The sequence below is a fragment of the Papaver somniferum genome, chromosome 8 (assembly GCF_003573695.1).
Source record: "Papaver somniferum cultivar HN1 chromosome 8, ASM357369v1, whole genome shotgun sequence".
Taxonomy (NCBI): domain Eukaryota; kingdom Viridiplantae; phylum Streptophyta; class Magnoliopsida; order Ranunculales; family Papaveraceae; genus Papaver; species Papaver somniferum.
The window spans coordinates 21,434,042-21,453,336 of record NC_039365.1 but is presented as its reverse complement, the minus strand read 5'-3'; the positions used below and the strand labels follow the sequence as shown (position 1 = coordinate 21,453,336).

The 19,295-nt window shown below is 36.3% G+C and overlaps 1 protein-coding gene and 1 long non-coding RNA gene across 2 annotated transcripts; one reads left to right on the top strand and one right to left on the bottom strand.

Moving 5' to 3' along the window:
* The first annotated feature begins 3,783 nt into the window (after nucleotides 1–3,783).
* On the top strand, nucleotides 3,784–5,510 carry LOC113306856. The gene is made up of 2 exons (XR_003338871.1): nucleotides 3,784–4,192; nucleotides 4,982–5,510. It is a non-coding gene; the product is annotated as an uncharacterized LOC113306856 (long non-coding RNA).
* A 10,986-nt stretch (nucleotides 5,511–16,496) lies between these two features.
* LOC113305247 (aspartic proteinase CDR1-like) lies at nucleotides 16,497–17,555 on the bottom strand. Its single transcript, XM_026554327.1, has 2 exons — nucleotides 16,862–17,555; nucleotides 16,497–16,753 (listed from the first exon to the last, which is right to left on the bottom strand). Exons 1-2 carry the CDS (start codon nucleotides 17,553–17,555, stop codon nucleotides 16,497–16,499), a joined length of 951 nt encoding a protein of 316 aa, XP_026410112.1.
* Between the last annotated feature and the right edge of the window lie 1,740 nt (nucleotides 17,556–19,295).

Sequence of the window (19,295 nt, the reverse complement as noted above, 5' to 3'; positions counted from 1 at the left end):
GTTCCTTTATATAAGAAATGTATTCATCATTTGTGTATCTTCTAACTTTCAAATCCTCAGCTACATTCGCACACTCCTCATCATTGTGATCAATAGTAAAGCATTCATGACAAAGAGTATGAGGTTGTCTCTCCCAGTGATAACGAACCCAGGTCACCCCACTAGTAGTAGTGTTCCACCAACCTCCTCTAAAGAGAGGCTTTTTCAGATCAATTGTAACTCTTGGCGTAACCATGCTACTCATTGTTGGTCGACAGTTATCAGGATCAGTCCATAACTTATGACCCAATTCCTCTAGAGCTTCATCAATAACTGGCTTAAATCGATCTTCAAGGAGGAGATTCTTAAACTGAACATTCCAATCTTGATGGGTGAAAACTTGATCTTTGACAACAACAGAAGAATCATACTTTTTAAGGTTTAGCAGACACTTCTGAACATTCCATGGACTCTTTTTAAGAATAGCTTCCACAACTTCCATTGGTTTTAGCTTAAAATGGAAAATATTCTTATCTAAAGCTCTCACTTCTCTGATTCTATATTGCTTACATAACTGAGTGACTTCTTTCCTTACTTTGTCAGTTTCAACTGGATCTTTAGAAAAGAGTTTTCCAATAAGAGTGTTCTTCCATTCATCAGTAACAACAGAAATAATCTTAGATATACTAACAGCACGCCTCATCTGACGAGCATCAAAATCACGAATCCCAGTATTCTACATTTTAGAAGTGATGACTGTAACTTGATTGTTGGAAGAGGAAGCCATAATATTAGGTTTTGCTAGCAGAGTAGAAGGTGAATATGAGTTGTTGTTCAGAAAGATTGCTAACAGGTTCTTAAAAATAAGAGAAGAATATCTTGAATAACCATAATTAGTTATTTTCATAGACTTTTTATGAGTCAATTTAGGTAAGAAAATATGCTGAGAATTAGGAGCACATTTATCGAAATTTTTTATGGGAAGGGTCAACTGATAAAAAGGCGAAAGAAAACTGCATGTACTCCAATTACGCTTGAAATTAGGGGGAAAGAATGAATTTTTAAAATTCAAAAAATTTCATTCAATGCCCTGAATCGATGTCTGTGAAACAGGTGACTCAACAACATCATATCGATCATAAACATGAACAAGATCATCATACTGGAATATACTGTTGAGAACTACCATATTGATAGTCTGCAAAACTGCTGGAGAAGATACTGTTAAAACTTCATGAGACTGCAACATAACCATTGACTGAAGAAGATAATATTGGACAATAATGTTGGACAAAAGTCCAATATTGGATGCTTTTCATGATAGCATAAAGGCTCTGCAAAAATTAGAAAGACATTGAACTGTCAGATTAAGACTAGTTAAACAAAGAAAACAAAAAGGACAAGAAATTAGAACTTGATGGTGAAAAAAAAATGAATGATACTAAAAAAGAACAAAAATATTGATGAAATCAACAATCAACACAGAGAACAGAAGAATAAGAGACGATTAAGAATGAAAAAGCATAGGGTCATGAAGAAAAGTTAGAAAAAAATTCTACTAAATTGAGACATTGTTTTCCCGATTCGCAGAGCTAAAAGAGAGAAAACAGAGACATTATCTTGATCACTGATCCTGGTTTGGTGGTTGTTCGTTTGCCTGAGAATTTTACTCTGGATCATCCTTTATCATATTTTCATTTGAAATCTTCAAATTGGTAATTCACTTATTTTAATTGTAGTTGTTTCTGGTTTTTGAGCCGATCAATCGGAAGGCCAAAAAATAAGGGATCCTTTTATGGCCACTTCTTTGTAACCGGCAGACTAACGAAAATGTCCGGTCTCATGAAAAATACCGAAACTTTTGGGTGGTAACTTTCATTTCCTAAAATACCCCTACCAAACCTGCAATCCTAGAATCTGTTCTGCGTATTCGGGTATCAACGCCATCTCTCCAAAAGGGAATTGGAAAGCATCGACTTCGCCGTAAAACCTCTCAGTAAAACATGATATTGTAGCCTTGTCATATGCAATCACGGAGTTTTAAACGGCAGCATACAAACCTGAGTTTTTCAACAATGTCTCGTACTCTTGCACATTCACCTTCCAGGGGCCAGTATTTCATTTTTGCATAAGAAGATTGGTGTCTAAAAAGACGCGTGGCATTCTTATGATCCTACGAAAGACAAACAAATAGAATTAAAACATAAGAAATTAAATATCAACAAATTATATGAAAAGAAAAGTTGAGATCGTTACAATTGTCTCATTGATGGTATGGGCCCACGAGCTATCATATCCAAATAGAACTTTCCCGCCATTTTTAGGTTCACCTCTGTCTTTCCCACCCGCATCCTCCTCATCCTCCTGAATCTCCTCCTCCTCCTCCTCATCATCATCATCACTACTACTACCATCATTTCTTTCCTTACCATTTTCATTATTACCATCATCCTCATCCCTCTCTTCATCACCGCTTGCACCACCATTTCCATCCTCATCCTCATCCTCATCATCATCATTACCTTCATCCTCCTCCTCATTTCCATGATTACCACCATCCCCACCATTACCATCATCATCATCATAAGCAACATATTCACCTCCTAAAGCAATTTCGTCATGTTCTGCGACTTCTTCTTATACGCTTCCAGTTGCAGATATAACAGGAGAGGATGAAGAGGACAATTCAGACGAATCATCACATGGGTCTCTGGGTTCGCGGATAAGCAAGGCTACCTCACTCGGTGTTTTTCCTCGTAATAGACCGACATTTTGGTATTTTGTGTTGCGGGGAGGTCTGGATGGAGGAGTTACCAGTGCAAGCTTATCATTTTTATTCTTGCTACTATAGGTCAAAGACAACAAAACAAGAAATATCAAAGGGTCGTCAGAATTTTTTTTTAAAATAAACGACCCTTTCATTATTTGGGACAGAGATCTGTTTAGGCATATCAAAGGGTCGTCAGATTTTTTTTTTAAAATAAACGATCCTTTCATTATTTGGGACAGAGATGTGTTTAGGCATACCATAGGGTCGTCAGATTTTTTTTAAAAAATAAAAGACCCTTTCATTATTTGGGACAAAGATGTGTTTAGGCATATCATAGAGTCGTTGATGAATAAAAAGGGTCGTCTATAGAAACTAGCGCACAACCTAACTAGAGTCGTTTTCACATATTTTTAATGGTTAATGATTTTTTATTAACTTAACATGCAAATCAAAAATCGTTAAGAAAAAAAATATATTTGAAACGATTCTAATCTCTAAAAAAAATTACAGGAAGGATCGTTCTCTCCGCCACCCTAATGGTTAACGATTTTTGATGAAATTTACATGCATCCGCAAAATCGTTAAGAAATAAAACCTAATGATTAACGACTCAATTTCTGAGAATCCTATTTTCCCGATTCAAACCCTAATTTTTCAGTAGAACATCAAATTAAACACAAACCCAAGTTACAGTTGGATGTTTTAGTGAACATACCTTCTGATCGGAGCCATTTCCTTCACCGGCTGATTTGATTTTTTGCTCAGTCTCTGATGCTCCTTCGCTGCATTAACTGCATCTACCAGATTAAGTATTTGATTTTCCTTTCTAACGGTCTGCTTTGTATGAGCCATGTTTGTAGAAGAAGTTTACGCGAAGAATCGGTTGAGAAAAAAAAATCTCCTCCGAATCGTTAATGGAGAAGATGGAGGTGCAGAGAGAGGGGAGAGGAGGAGAAGAAGAAGAGTTTTGTTTTGAGTTGTGAATGGGGCCCTCACTCGATTAGTATTAGGATTTTAGGTTTAGTTATTAGAAAAGGATAAAATAGGTATTTCACTCTCATTTTTGGAAGCCCCATATATTTTTACATGTGGGTATAAAATGTGTCATGAACCCCAATTAGTTTCCACGGCCCCAATTCAGCCCTATTTTTTTATTATTCTTTTTTTTTTCTGCTCTGTTTGAAACAAAAACTTTATCCTTCTCCGATCACTCTACTACACCTCTTCCTGTAACAACCACCAGCACCCTCCTCCTTCAATTCCAGCAACACCATTACGTTCTAATTTCACCATCACCACCAATTTCAGAATCCACCAATTCCACAACTCGGGTTTCATCCTTAATTTTGATTTCACCTCTAATCGGGATGACGAGATGATCAGTAATTTTCACCACCACCACTACACCATCAGCACCAGCGTCACTAGCTCAATCTACTTCAGGTACCACTGTTGCATCTTAATAAAAAATAAAAATAAAATTGCATTAAATTTTTTGGTTTCAAAATTTTGATTTCAAATCCAGCTGCTGCAACACTACACCATTACATACTAATTCTACCTTCACCACCAGTTTTATATTCGACCAATTCCCCAGCTTCTGTTTCAGTTTTCCCTAATTTAGATGATCTCTAATTCTTTCCACCACCGTCACTACACCGTCCCCACTACCGTAACCAGCTCCACCACCAAATTCCATACACAGTTTTAAAGATTTAGTCAAATTTAAGTTTGTGAACACTGACTGTTTGTATAAATTCCTAACAAATATTTACATATTTACAAAATCCATTCCCTCAAACATACAGCTTAGAAACAATAGTAATATAATTCTGCAGTAGATTCTGTCAGTAAGAATCAAGGAGATTAGAAGACATAAATGAGTAACTTAGAGAAAGGATCGTTCTCCGGAAAGAAGAACGAAATTAGGTCTTGTGCTGTTAGTGTACTAGCTTACCTGCATGCTTTCCACACCACTAATACCGATTCCGATATCAGCTTCTTCATGCATACCCACATCGTTGCCTCCATCACCAATAGCTAATGTTGTCTTACCGGTTCCATTCTTAACCAGTCTTGTAACTTACAAGGGTTATCTCTTAGGACCTCGTTTTCACCAAAGCATATTAAGTAACAGAAGTATTTTGTGCAATACATATATATATATATATATATATATATGAGAAAAAAAGTGAACTTACAAGTGCTTTTTGTTTTGGTGATGAATGACAGCAAATAAATGATGCACAACCCACTGCAAATTCCAGAAAGAGGCTTTTCAGTTTTCACGTCATCCTCCAGAGCATAAGCAAGGGACTTCCCATCAATAATTAACGCAAATGCATCTGAACTTCCACTTGATGTTTCTTCCCTTCAGTTATCTGATGGATTCTACTTTCTTTTGATACCTGAAAGAAAGAAAGCGTCACTGATCGGTAAGGCCTCGGTGCTACGTTTAAAGGAGATGCCCAAACTTAAAACACTAAAGAGCCCAAGATTAAAACACTAAAGAGCCCCGACCCTCGGTGCTACGTATGGATTCTACTTCTACCTGATGTTATCCCTACTTAACCACTTTGGGATAAGAGGTATGTAGTTTTAATCTTAAAGGTCTCGGTGCTATGTAAGGGGATGCCCAAGTTTATTAAGATCCACATGTACTCATTTTTCTTCCATGTGGGACTGTCCCTACCTAAATATTTGTGGTTTATCGCGCCATATACTCCAACAATCTCCATCTTGACGAGATTTAAGTACTTCACCAGTCCAGTCAGACTCCATCATATGATTACCATATGTATATGCTACCCATCGATCATGATTATTGTCACTATGCGCCCTGGAATCCTGCTCCATCTTTAGTTAATGAGAAGGCAAGTACTAACTCCACCTTGAGAATTTTATTGCTCACCTAGAACCCTGCACCACTTGAGACTTGATGTGTGATACATTAACTCCAACTTAAGCATCAATTCAGCCTTGAGCATTTCCTTGTCGATCCAGAACCCTGCTCCACCTAAGTTAATGGGTGAGACACTAACTCCACCTTGAGTATCAGTTCGACTTTGGGCCTTGTCTGCTTCACCTTGAGTCTGACTCCACTTGCGTCCTAAACCGGGTGACTTCCACAACCACTTCAAAGTTCGGACAGTTGACCAACTATGGGCTCTGACCTGATACCAATTGTTAGGATCTTCACGGACCATTGGACACTACTCAGGGCCGACCGCATAACCCTGAACCCCACTTGACCACCTTGGGATAAGAGGTGTGGGGTTTTTAACTAAAATGCCTTGGTGCTATGTATGGAGATGCCCAAGCTTATTAACCTCCACATGTATTCCTCTTTATTCCATGAGGGACTATCCCTAGCTATACATATGCGGTTTATCGCGCCACATACTCCAACAACCGAGCGGAACAAAAACATTAAACTATGTAAGCTGTAACAAAATTTCATCACCTGAACTCATTCTTCTCAAGAATAATTGTGTAGATATTAACAGTGTTCGGATCCTTGTTATTTTTTTCCCCTTTAAGAATAGTCTGAAAAGAGTAAAACTCAGAATTGAATCAACAATACATAACGTATTTTATGTTCTTGCTATTTTAATTGACATAATAAAAAGCTAATTCATTCACTTAAGCAATTATATTTCAAAATGTTAAGTCATTTCCGATAACAAACATTTTAATCATATACGATATAGTTCTAGTTTTTCAAATTTCCCAGATATATTATGTACATAATTCAATTCGTCAGGAAGAGTTCACCGAATGGAATATAGGTAATGACTTGTCCTTTCGTAACATTGTGGACTTTTCAACATAGTTGGATCCAGATTTGGTAAAAAGCCCTGTATTTCGCGTTCTCGGGTGAGGGTAATCTAGATATGGCTACCTCTCAGAAAACTGTTGATGGATGACCGCATCGGTGTCAGTTGAAAATCCCACACTGTCGGATGACCCCAATGACTAAGTGGGGACAATATTCACGGAGGATCAGGTCCTTATGAATAGAATTATAGTCGACCACGGGTTACCTGTCGAGGGTGGAAGAGTATGCTTGACGGATTGTGTCGGGAAAGGGTCTCATGAGTGAGAAAAAATGCCAGAGTCAAGGATTGAACATATTCTGGAGCCGAAGACGGCTCCAAAATAATTTGGTGGTATTATAGTAATCCGACTCGGCATGTAAGATTCGACAAATGGAATATAGGTAATGGTTTGTCCTTTGCTAACACCGAGACCTGGCGAAAAATCTCTATGGTTAAGCATGCTCGGTATTGAGTAATCCTGGGATGGGTGACCTCCTGAGAAGCTGCTGCTGGATGACCGCAACGGTGGCCATTGAAAACTCCATACTGTCAGATGACCGCAATGGCTAAGTGAGGACATTATCGGTAGCGGGCCATCCCTTACATTCTACTATATTACGCCTCCAAATGAGAGGTTATTCGTTGCATAAAAATAATAAAATCATGATTAGCTAGTAAGTCAAATTGTTAAGTACTTAAATAACAATACGCTCTACTAACAATAAGCTCTGTTATCCATCATCATTAAAATAAAAATAACGTGAAACCATTTATCAAGAAATACGTGAGACGACGCGAAATTACTCACTGGGCACCAATACTTGCTACCGTCATTATGGCCCACTAATATAATCGTTAGCCAATCTAACTAAGTTTGGTACTGCTTTTTTCTATCAAAAAAAAGTACTTTGAAAACATATTTATAGCAATATTTTCTCATCCCAGTGTTTAGCAAAGATTTCGTAAAGTGTTGTTTTATGCAAAACACTTCCAAAATCTATAATTTTTTAAAGTGGAGGAGAAGGAGCTTTTAATAGTTTCAAAAGCAAATGCTATAGTTCAGCCTAATTTCATATTTTATTTTCCAATTCAATCCCATCTTTTTTTATAACTGAGAACAATTATGCTTGAATCTGTATATCACCAATTTTTATTCGTTATATTTTATTCTTTAAAGATAATTATTTTTTATTTTCAAATTACATTTTATGCTATACTTTATCACTGAAATATACTTTAATTTATTCACAATAAATATTAAAAAATTATTGATTTTTAAAAAGTGGTTAAGAAAAATAATACTTTTTAATAATAATACTAATTAGTAAATTTAATATTACATATATGTCTGCTTTTGTCATTTTCTCACTAACTATAGCTAAACCTGATATTTTCACATTAGAATAAGTTTTAACTTTAGTTTATAATTTCCGACCATTCAATTGCTTTTTTTTATAGAGCTCGACACAGTAACGTACATTGACAACCATTCAATTGTTTTTTTTAACATAGGTCGGCCTAGTAACGTACATCGGAAAAGCACTTTTGTAAAGCTCGCATCAATACCAAACTAATCCTGAGTAAAATAATATATATTTATTATCATCATTAGTAGAATAATTTATATATTATCATTTTTAATTTGACATTTAATAAAATATTGTCATGGCAAATTAATAGAGTATTTATTATGAAGAATTATGGAACCTTAATGACATGATAAATTTTGTCCGTTAGATGCATTTTAAATCCCAATCACAACCATCACTTATGACAAACGATTACATCCCTAGATTTATATCTTGCAAGGAAAAATCTGAACCACCACTTACATAGGAAAAATTATCCAAACTTTTCTTTGTATTCTTGATGGTACCAAAGATAGCACATGTTCCATTTGGTTGATCCAGCTGTCATGAACAATTTGTCATATATGATTTGATATCATCCCTGAAATATATGGTACATGCCTTTTTCAATCTTCCTAAAACAACCAACCACATATTTCACAACACAATGTTATCCGACTATCCTTGTTGTAATGACATGGTACTAATATTTTCCACCGCCACTCACCAGGATCCACTGTCACTACTTCTTCCAGCACCACCACCAGACGCAGAGCCAGGATTTTGAGGAAGAGGGGCAAATTTTTTTTTGAAATTGGATAGGGTGCAAAATACACTTGATACCCATTTTATGATAAAAAAAAAGATCAAAAACAATTAAAATTGGACTTGGCTACTCCCCTGACCACCACTAACGTTTCCGCTTCCGACACCTTTTAAGAACGCCACTGATTCCACCACCTACTACCGCCATCAGTGTCTATTGATATCATTTTTATTTTTACCAAAATTATTTATTAATGGAAATATATATTTATTTAATTAAGGGAACACTTATAGTGAAAAGAATTTAATAGATCATTTATTATGAGAAATTAGTGAAAATCTAATTAATAGAACACTTTATAATGAAAAAAGATTAATAAATCATTTATTATAAGCAATTGGTGAAACAATAATTAATGGATCATTTATTAACCCGTTCCATAATATAAATTACGTATAATTATGTTAGATAATTTAGTGAAAATTGGATCTAATAAAAAAATACAAACACCCAAATACAACCATGACATTATTGTAATTAAGTAGGATATCGTTGAAAATGTATATTGCAGTTAAATATACAATAAATGAAATTCAAAAAAATGATAGAAACCCCAAAAATTCATACAGGAAGCGCTGTTAAAAGAAATGGTTTTCTCAAATATTATTACCTCGGAGTAATTTGATTGGTCAAAGATGTACGTTTTGGTGGAAGAAGATTGAGAGAACATGGAAAGAAGATTGACCAGAAGTATATTTTTGGATTTAAGTCTTTTTTTCTTTTTCTTCTTGCAATCTATCTTCCCTTCCTAATTTTATTTCTTATGTTTGCTCCAAAGTGGGGAATTAAAGTTTTCAAAATCCTCTCATCCTAACGAATGTGAGTGAGAAAATGAATTGTTCTTTTTATAGGAAGACGTATGTTATTTTCAGTTGATCAAATTTCTCTGTTTTGATTTTGATTTTTGAGATGGGATGAAGAGAATATGTAATGAATTTCTCTCAATTAAAGTGTGTATTCGTAGAATCGACTGTAGTCGTGAATTTATCAATTGGAAAGAAAAATCAGGATTAGTCTTTATCTTTCCTAACTTAGCGAAGCTTCGTTTTATAATACGATACAAACAAATAGGAACAAAAGTATACCTATCTAGGATACAACCCTTACTGTAACGACAAATCTCGACAATAAGTAATTTTTTGTGTTTGGATTTTGACTTGTGCTATCTGCCTCTAGTAATTATATGACGTGACAGTCTTTTTTTTTTTTTTTTTAATCTTTCATGTACTTTAACCGAGACTATTCAAAATGGCAACACAAAATTAATATAGTCTACTACTACTCATCAACCGCCGCCGCCACCACCACAAAACCATATGATACTATTTCTTTCTCCACCATAACCGCCGTCCACCTCCCGTTTACAGTTGTTCGTAAACCTAGGCCGTTAATTAATTTATTTTCATTATATCTTTTTATTGTTATATTCTCTTTTGTATTGCGATCAATTTTCTTTTAACATTTAGAACCACGATTTATACAATTGTGTAATAAAAGTAGCAGAGGTACCGTTTAGGTAATCCGACAGTTATCATTATTTTTTCCTAAATAGCATGGTATCATCCTAAAAATATGGTATCTATTTATATCAATCTTGTTAACAACAATCAACTACATCTATTACAATACAATGCTACCCACATTTTAGATATACAGAACTAATATTATCCACGAATATTCACCAGCGCACACCACCATAAACCACCCATCGCCACTATTTCTTCCACCACCACCACTCATTAACACCCGCCACTATTTCTACCAGCCAATACTTCTTACACTACCTCCACTAATTTGTATTAATATAATTTTTTTATTAAAATTATTTATTAATTGAATACATATTTATTAGATTAATTAAGAAGACATTTATAATGAGAATTTAATGAATTATTTATTATGATCAATTAATGACACACTAATTAATAAAACTTTCATAATGTTTTTAAGTGGAGCAAACTACTGCCATTGATTTCTCTCCTCCCTAGATAAATCTGGACCTCTCTTTATCTTGCCTAACTTGTCCAAACTGTGCTTTATATTCTTGATATTACATAATGGATAACATCTAAGAGATCCTTTATTTTCGGAATCCTTGTGCGATATTATCGCATATGTACGTTAGTTATTTTCGCAGACCTTATAAACTTCACACAGTTCTTCATACTTTATTCTTGATTAGGTCGACATCATTCAATTCGTCATCGCATCTGAGTGTATGCGACGCTCTTTGCACACATCTAATTATTCCTTACTCGCATATAATACATGTGCGATGTTATATTCCTACAACATGAATCCATGATGCGGTAGAGAATTATTATTATATATGTGTTACTTATTATATAATGCATCAATTACATGACTGTCTTATTTATATGTAGGATTCTTCAGGAACATGTATAAGCAGATCAAACGTACGTTCAGGTTAAAATATTCCTCCTTAATCTTCAATTCTATTCCATTTGACAATCTGTTGACATGAATGATACCAACTTGTTCACAAGGTCATATTCAACAATGAAGTTATTCTGAACTGTGTTCCCATAGATAGCCACGTCATCGGTTGGCAGGAATGCTAGACATGCAAACTCATCATTGTCGCCGTTTAGTTTGAAAAGGTTCAAGGGATTAAGAACAATATCAGCATCAGTAAAATGAGCAGTAACGGTTGGAACCAAACTTGGGTCTGAATCCCCTGGATAACATAATCTTAAAATTGTATTAGGATCAGCAACGGGATCAATTGTAATGGCTTTCTTCATCTCTGCTTCAAATGCTGCGTAAAAATCAGTTGGTAGAGATGTTATTGTTAAGGCATACAATATGTGTGTGTTTCCTAACACACGTATATCTTGTTAAGGAAGTCTTTTATATTTTTAGGAAACTATTCTAGGTTTGGAATTCTTTTGTATTTTAGGAAATTGTTCTAGTTTTGGAATTCATCCTATCTTGGAGTTCAAGGAAGAATTAGTATATATATATGTATCTTGTAAAGATCAATTGTACACATAAGTTATATCAATAGGACGTATTCTATTCAAGTTCGTGTTCTCCTCTTATAGTTGTGTTCTCTCCCAAACAATACGTGTTTTAGCTTGGTATCAGCTTATTGATCTTATGTATTCCGCTGCATATACTTCTTCCTCTGTCCTTTCAACCATACTCAACTCCTCTCAATCAATGATGGCTTCCTCTATCTTTTCTCAACCTCATCACATCATCACTATCAAACTTGATGACACCAATTACTCCCTATGGCGTGCTCAGTTTCTCCCATATCTTCAAGGTTATGAACTCGATAGTTTTGTCAGAGGTGACAATCCTTGTCCGTCTCCAACTCTTCCCAACAGTGATACACCCAATCCGGCATATGCTCCTTGGCTAAAGCAAGACCATATTCTTCTTGGCTGGATTTTTTCCTCGCTAACTCCTGTTGTTCTTCGACAAGTTCATCGTCTCCGAAGTTCTCATGCTATTTGGTCCTCTCTTGAATCTCTCTTTTCTTCAAAATCAGATGCTCATATCCATCACTTGCAATGTGAACTTCAGGCTTTACGCAAAGGATCTCTTTCTATGCGAGATTATATTGATCGAGCTCGCAATATCGTTGACAACCTTGCAGCTGCCGATACTGTTGTCACTGAGCCATGAAACTAGAGGATTTTATCACCTATAATCTCATGTATGAACTTCGTATTGAGAACCAAGAAAAGTCACTGCATTCTAAACCTGTAGATAACGTTGCAGCATCCGGCCCAACTCGTTCAGCTGCTTCCAACTTCTCTCGTCCAGCTGCTTCCAATTTTTCACGTCCTCCTACTCGGTCCAGTACATCTTCGGCCCAGCAATTCTCCTCCATGTCAAGCCCATCTCGTCCAGCTGCTTCCAACACTTCGAATCATTCCTCTCTTCTCGGCCCAGCACAGCCTTACAACTCACGCACAGATGTGCGTCTTCCCTGTCAACTATGTGGTCGCAAGAATCATGAAGCTAATGACTGTTGGAATCGTTTCGATCGCTCGTTTCGTCCTCCTCGACGTCAGCCACCTACCTCTGCTCCTCGTACTTATGCGGCTCAAACTGGTTTGTTATCTACACCTTCGTGGATCCTGATAGTGTTGCTACAAATCATATAACCAATGATCTTTCTCGTCTCCAATTTTCTAACGAATATACTGGTCCGGATCAAATTCAAATGGGTAATGGCTCTTCTATTCCAATCTCTAATGTTGGATCCTCTGTTTTGGGAACTCCCAACCGTAAGTTGTGGCTTCGTAATGTTCTTCATGCACCAAAAATTTCTCATAATCTTCTGTCTATTTCTCGGTTTACTACTGACAATAATGTCTTATTTGAATTTCATCCAACTTTTTGTCTTGTGAAGGATCGATGTACCGGGAAGGTTCTTCTTCGTGGCAGTAGGAAGGGTGGTCTCTATCAACTTGATAATTCGTCTCAATCTTCTAAAGCCTACATAGGAGAGCGTGCTACCTTACAAGATTGACACTCTAGATTAGGACATCCAATGATACGCACAGTGCGTAAGGTTGTTTCCCAGTTTTCTCTTCCGGTTTCTAGTCAGACTTTTAAGTTTTCTTCCTCTTGCCATGAACATCGGAGTCATAAACTCCCTTTTCCTTCTAGTAAAACTACTTATTTGCATCCATTAGATTTAATTGTCTCTGATGTTTGGGGACCTTCTCATATTCTATCTAATGAAGGATATAAATACTATGTCATGTTTATTGATGCCTTTAGTCGCTTTACTTGGATGTTTCATATGTCTCAGAAATCTGATGTCTTGTCAATATTCTTTTTGTTTCAAAAGCATGTTGAAAATCTCTTCAATCGAAAAATCAAAATCTTCCAATCTGACAACGCACTAGAGTATCGAGAACTTACTCCGCATCTTCACCAACTGGGTATTTTTCATCGATTTTCATGTCCACATACTTCTGAACAAAATGGTTTAGTCGAACGACGTCATCGTCATATTCGTGAAACTGGTCTTACAATCCTAAACATGGCTTCTGTACCATCCTCATATTGGTACGACTCTTTTTACACCGCTTGTTTTCTAATGAATCGTGGTCCGTCTACTTCCATTCATAACTCCTCTCCGTATGAACTTCTTTTTGGTCTTTCACCAGATTACACTTTACTTCGGGTGTTTGGTTGCTTGTTCTATCCATACTTACGTCCATATAGATCTCATAAAATGGAGCCTCTTTCTTCTCCTTGTATTTTTATTGGTTATAGTCCTTCTCAAAAAGGCTATAAGTGTCTTAATATTCCTACAGGTCGGATTTATGTTAGTCGTCATGTTGTTTTTGATGAGACCACTTTTCCTTTTGCCGCCACAGCACAGCCTTCTCCGTCGTCGACGACTTCACAGGTACCTTTTTCTACTCCCTTTTCTTCTCCCGTAAATCTTTTTCTGCCTTCTCTTCTGTCTACTGCTTCCGTGCCGTCTTATTCCCAAGACCAATCATTAGCCACCAGTCATCATCAGCCGTCAGTAATCATTAGCCGCCAGCAATCATCAACTGTCAGTACTCATCAACCGTCAGCAATCATTAATCGCCAGCAGTTCTCCGCCGTCAGCAATCATCAGCCACCTCCAGAAATCATTAGTCAACATCGTCAATCATTAGGCGACAGTAATGATGATCCTCAGCCGCAACATCCGCCAGCACCAATGATTAGCCAACAAAACCAGTCATCAGCTGTCAGCCATAATGTTTCTGAGCCGTCACCGCCGCCGACAGTTCCCATTATTATGTTCGATTCAGCCGCCACAACCGCCACTGATTTTTCTTCCCCGGTTCTTCTTCTGCAGTCTCCGTCTTCTATCTCTGACACTCATCCAATGGTGACAAGGTCTAAAGCTGGTGTTTTTAAACCAAATTCCAAATATGCATTGGTATGTGATTCTCTTCTCGAACCTACTTGTATTTCACAGGCTCATAAAGATCCCCAGTGGCGTATGTCTTCCGATGATGAGATTAATGCTCTACTTCGGAATGGTACGTGTTCGTTAGTACCATATAATTCTTCTATGAACTTTATTGGATGTAAATGGGTGTTTCGTATTAAACGCATTCCAGATGGTACAATTGCACGTCGAAAATCACGATTAGTTGTAAAAGGCTATAATCAGCAAGAGGGTATTGACTATTCTGAACATTTAGTCCGGTTGTTAAACCATGTACTATTCGTCTTCTTCTTACATTGGCTTTGTCTTCCAATTGGCCAATTCATCAACTTGATGTGCAAAATGCCTTTTTACATGGAGAACTTCAAGAAGAGGTGTATATGAAACAGCCACCGGGCTACGTAGATACTTGTTTTCCTACGCATGTCTGCAAGTTGCATCGTTCTCTTTATGGTCTCAAACAAGCTCCCCGTGCGTGGTATCACAGGCTTAGTACCTTTTTGTTGCAAATTGGTTTTGTCACTTCGAAGTGTGACTCGTCCTTATTTCTCTATAACGGCTCTCTTGGTACTATCTATTTACTAGTCTATGTGGATGATATTATTGTTACAAGTTCTAACTCTACAAGTATTAAGTCTATCATTGATCGTCTACAACAAGAATTCACAATCAAAGATCTTGGCTTCTTGTCTTACTTTCTTGGCATTGAAGCAGTTCGTACATCCTCTGGTTTGTTTCTCTCTCAACAAAGGTATGCTCATGATCTCCTTATTCGTGCGAAAATGGATGGTGTTAAGCCTATTCACACTCCACTTAGTACTTCTGGGGACATGTCTTCTGATCACAGTACCTTGTTGACCGATGCTAATGAATATCGTAGTATTGTTGGAGCTTTACAATATTTGACTTTTACTCGTCCGGATCTAGCATATGCTGTTAATAAGGTTTGTCAATTTATGCATGCACCCACTGAGTTTCACTGGGGCTTAGTAAAGCGTATACTTCGTTATCTTAAAGAAACATCTACGTTTGGTATTCTTCTTCGACCGTCTTCTTCTCTATAGTTATCCTTTAGCGCATATACTGATTCCGATTGGGCTGGTTCTCTTGAAGATCGACATTCAACCAGTGGTTATTGTGTATTCTTGGGTGGTAATATTATATATTGGAGTGCTCGTAAACAGAAAATCGTGTCACGTTCTAGTACTGAAGCATAATATAGAGGTCTTGCTATTGCTACTGCTGAAATTATGTGGACTCAATCACTTCTATCCGAACTTCAAGTTTTTACTCAATCATCTCCAGTTCTATGGTGTGATAATCTTGGTGCAACATATCTTACTGTTAATCCTATATTTCATGCAAGGACGAAACACATTGAGATTGATTATCATTTTGTGCGTGATCAGGTTGCTTTGAAACTTCTTGATGTTCGGTTTATATCTTCTAAGGATCAAATTTCCGACATTTTTACAAAAGCTTTGTCTAAAGATCGGTTTTCTCTATTAAGGTTCAAGCTAACGGTTCAAGATCACCCGTTACGCTTGCGGGAGGGTGTTAAGGCATACAATACGTGTGTGTTGCCTAACACAAGTATATCTTGTTAAGGAAGTCTTTTGTATTTTTAGGAAACTATTCTAGGTTTGGAAGTCTTTTGTATTTTAGGAAATTGTTCTAGTTTTGGAATTCATCATATCTTGGAGTTCAAGGAAGAGTTAGTATATATATATATATATATATATGTATCTTGTAAAGATCAATTGTACACATAAGTTATATCAATAGAACGTCTTCTATTCAAGTTCGTGTTCTCCTCTTATAGTTGTGTTCTCTCCCAAACAATACGTGTTTTGGCTGTTATAGTAGAACCGAAGTCGATAATTATATTCCCACTTTCAAGTAGTACTTCATTACTGCTGCTAGTACTGGTGTTGAAAGGAACTCTAATATCACCAACACTAATAGCTTCAAGTGTCAGATAATAGAAAGATTGGTTTTCTTTAAAGATTATCAGAGTTGAAACTTTTGATCCATCAACTAGCTTAGGGTTGCTTCCAAAGTTTAATTTACTTGCTGTTGTGTTTGCATTAACATTCACCAAACATTAATAAAATTTGTAATCTATGGTTGGACCCAATTGAGAAACCAACGAAAATGGTCCAGCGTCAAGACCAACCAAACCAGCTTCAAGTGCACTGAATATTCCAGTGTTGTTATGACCACAACCAAAAGCCATGTTAGTAACTGATATAGCTGATTCAGTACCTTCGGTTGATTGAAAAGTTAGGGTCTCACGTGCGAAGTTTCCGATAGAGATCGATCCATCTCCATAACTTATATTATATTTACAAGCACTACCATCACAGGGGATAACATTACTGACACTACTTAGAGCATCACATTCTTTTGTTGTGCAAGGAATATTTTCATAAGTAGACGAATTTTCAGGTGCAAATATTGGAGAGGTTGTTTGTGGAAAACAAACATCACAAGGTGTACACTGAAACCATATAATATCACTACCCGTATCGGCAATTGCTAATAGCGGAAGTGCTGGTGTTCCAACTGCAAGTAACATTAGATAGTCACCCACAACTCCTTGTGTTACAGTTGACGTTATGTTACCGAGTTTGTTTGATGATTTTTCTGACGAAGGTTTCTTCTTACTGAAGTGACTGCAACGCTCAATGGAACGACGAATGGCACTCTCAGCTCGATCAGAAGCTTTGTCTGTTGAGCTGTAAAATGGAGAAAGAGGAGAATCTCGATGAATTAAATCAACACTAAAACCACCACCATAAAAAGAAGACACTAAAGAAATGGCATAGCAAAAGAAAACTGAAAGATGCACAATCGAAAAATTGTATGCTGCCATGTCTGACTGAAATTTTGTATCTCGGATACTATTGTGATCAGGTTATGAGATTGTGTATCGGCATGCTGTGAATTTATAGAGATTTGAAAACAGATGCAAACATAAATCAGTGCGCTGCTAACTAGAGAAGGTAGAACTAGTTATAAAAACAAAAAATAAAAAGGACATTTTCTAGTGTGGAACTTTTCAAATTGATTTAAATTGAGTTGCATCATTCTATGTCATTGATTTAAACCTTAAAACTACGAGTCTATGTAATCAAGAAAAGGAGTGTAATACCAAATAATGCAATATAGAAATGTAAGAAGAGTAGTTACCTACCAATGAAACTTTAGGTTAATAACCAAATTGCGTGGAACATATCAACAAACATATTCAGCCATTCAGGGCAAGGATGATAAAGAAATTTATTACCAAGTCGCTTGTAACCTTGTGTGTGAAAAGTCTGTCTGACGTTTGTTAATGTGTGTCATACCATTAACAAGTCGCATATATACAGAGCCGTTCGTGCATGATAATGTATCTATTGATCAAGTTCATTTTCTTTTCATAGGACAGTCCATGAAAGAAATAGCAAATCGGCAGGCACATGGCATTTTTGTTTTGTTTTTATTTTTTTAAATCTAGTTTAAAGGTCTAAACTTTGAAACAATTTGATATAGAATGATGCAACTCAATTTAAATCAATTTTAAAAGTTCTTCATTTGTGTACTTGGAAATTGCAGTTTTTCTTTTTGGTTGTTTTAATTAGTCTACCTTGTTCTCTAGTTAGAAAACTAATGAGAATATTCTCACATATAGTAGCAGTATGCAAAGTCTAAGATTCTATGATCAACCAACGAAGCATTCTCATGTTGTGGGAGTTGGGCAAGTAATGGTTCTTAACTTCTCACCCTCTAGATTAGAAACAAAAACCACCTATTGGACAGACAATTCCTCCCAGTTTAAAACACCCAACTGCACATCCAATCCACATCTAGGTTGTACCATTTTAATCCATGATAAGAGCTGAGCTTTAATGTGAGTTCCTAATGAAATTGACAGACATGTTTAACGTGAGTTCCTAAGTATGAGGAAAATTTCATGAATATACGCCTATAAAAGAAAATTGACAAATCAAAGAAGAACAAAGAAGCCCCTTGCACATATTGTTATCTTCTACTTAAAGTGTTGTCCATGTTTGACTGTCACGACAAATCCATATTTAGCTAAATACTCTTGATATGCCATAGGAAACTGAAAATAGCCCTTTTACTTAAGAATACAGAAAATAATATTCAGATCAAACTTCTCCTACCCAAAGTTAACAAGCGTGAAATACTTTAGGAAAGAAATCGAAGATTACGACTTATGAGCATTGGAATGAAGTGATCACTAAAGAAAACTTATCATTGTATGAAAATGTAACTGATGTTTAAAGTTTAATGGTTGCGTAGTTGTAATCTATGCTCATATACATCATTTGGCTTGAAAGGGTGGGAGTGGATAATGATGATGATATTGAATGTTGACGAGGATTGCTCGTATCGGAAATTTGGACGTGACAATCTAGAAAGGGTTTGTTGAGACTTTGGGTCATATTAATGGGCCTCTTGTGGATTCAACTAGATTTCTTCCAGAAAAACAACATCTATTTTTCTTCCAGCACAACAATTTTTTTTATTTAACCGGTGTCAGCTTAGCCGATAAGGTCAAGCATAAAGTCAGGTGATAGTCAACTTTAGTCAACTAAAATTTCCT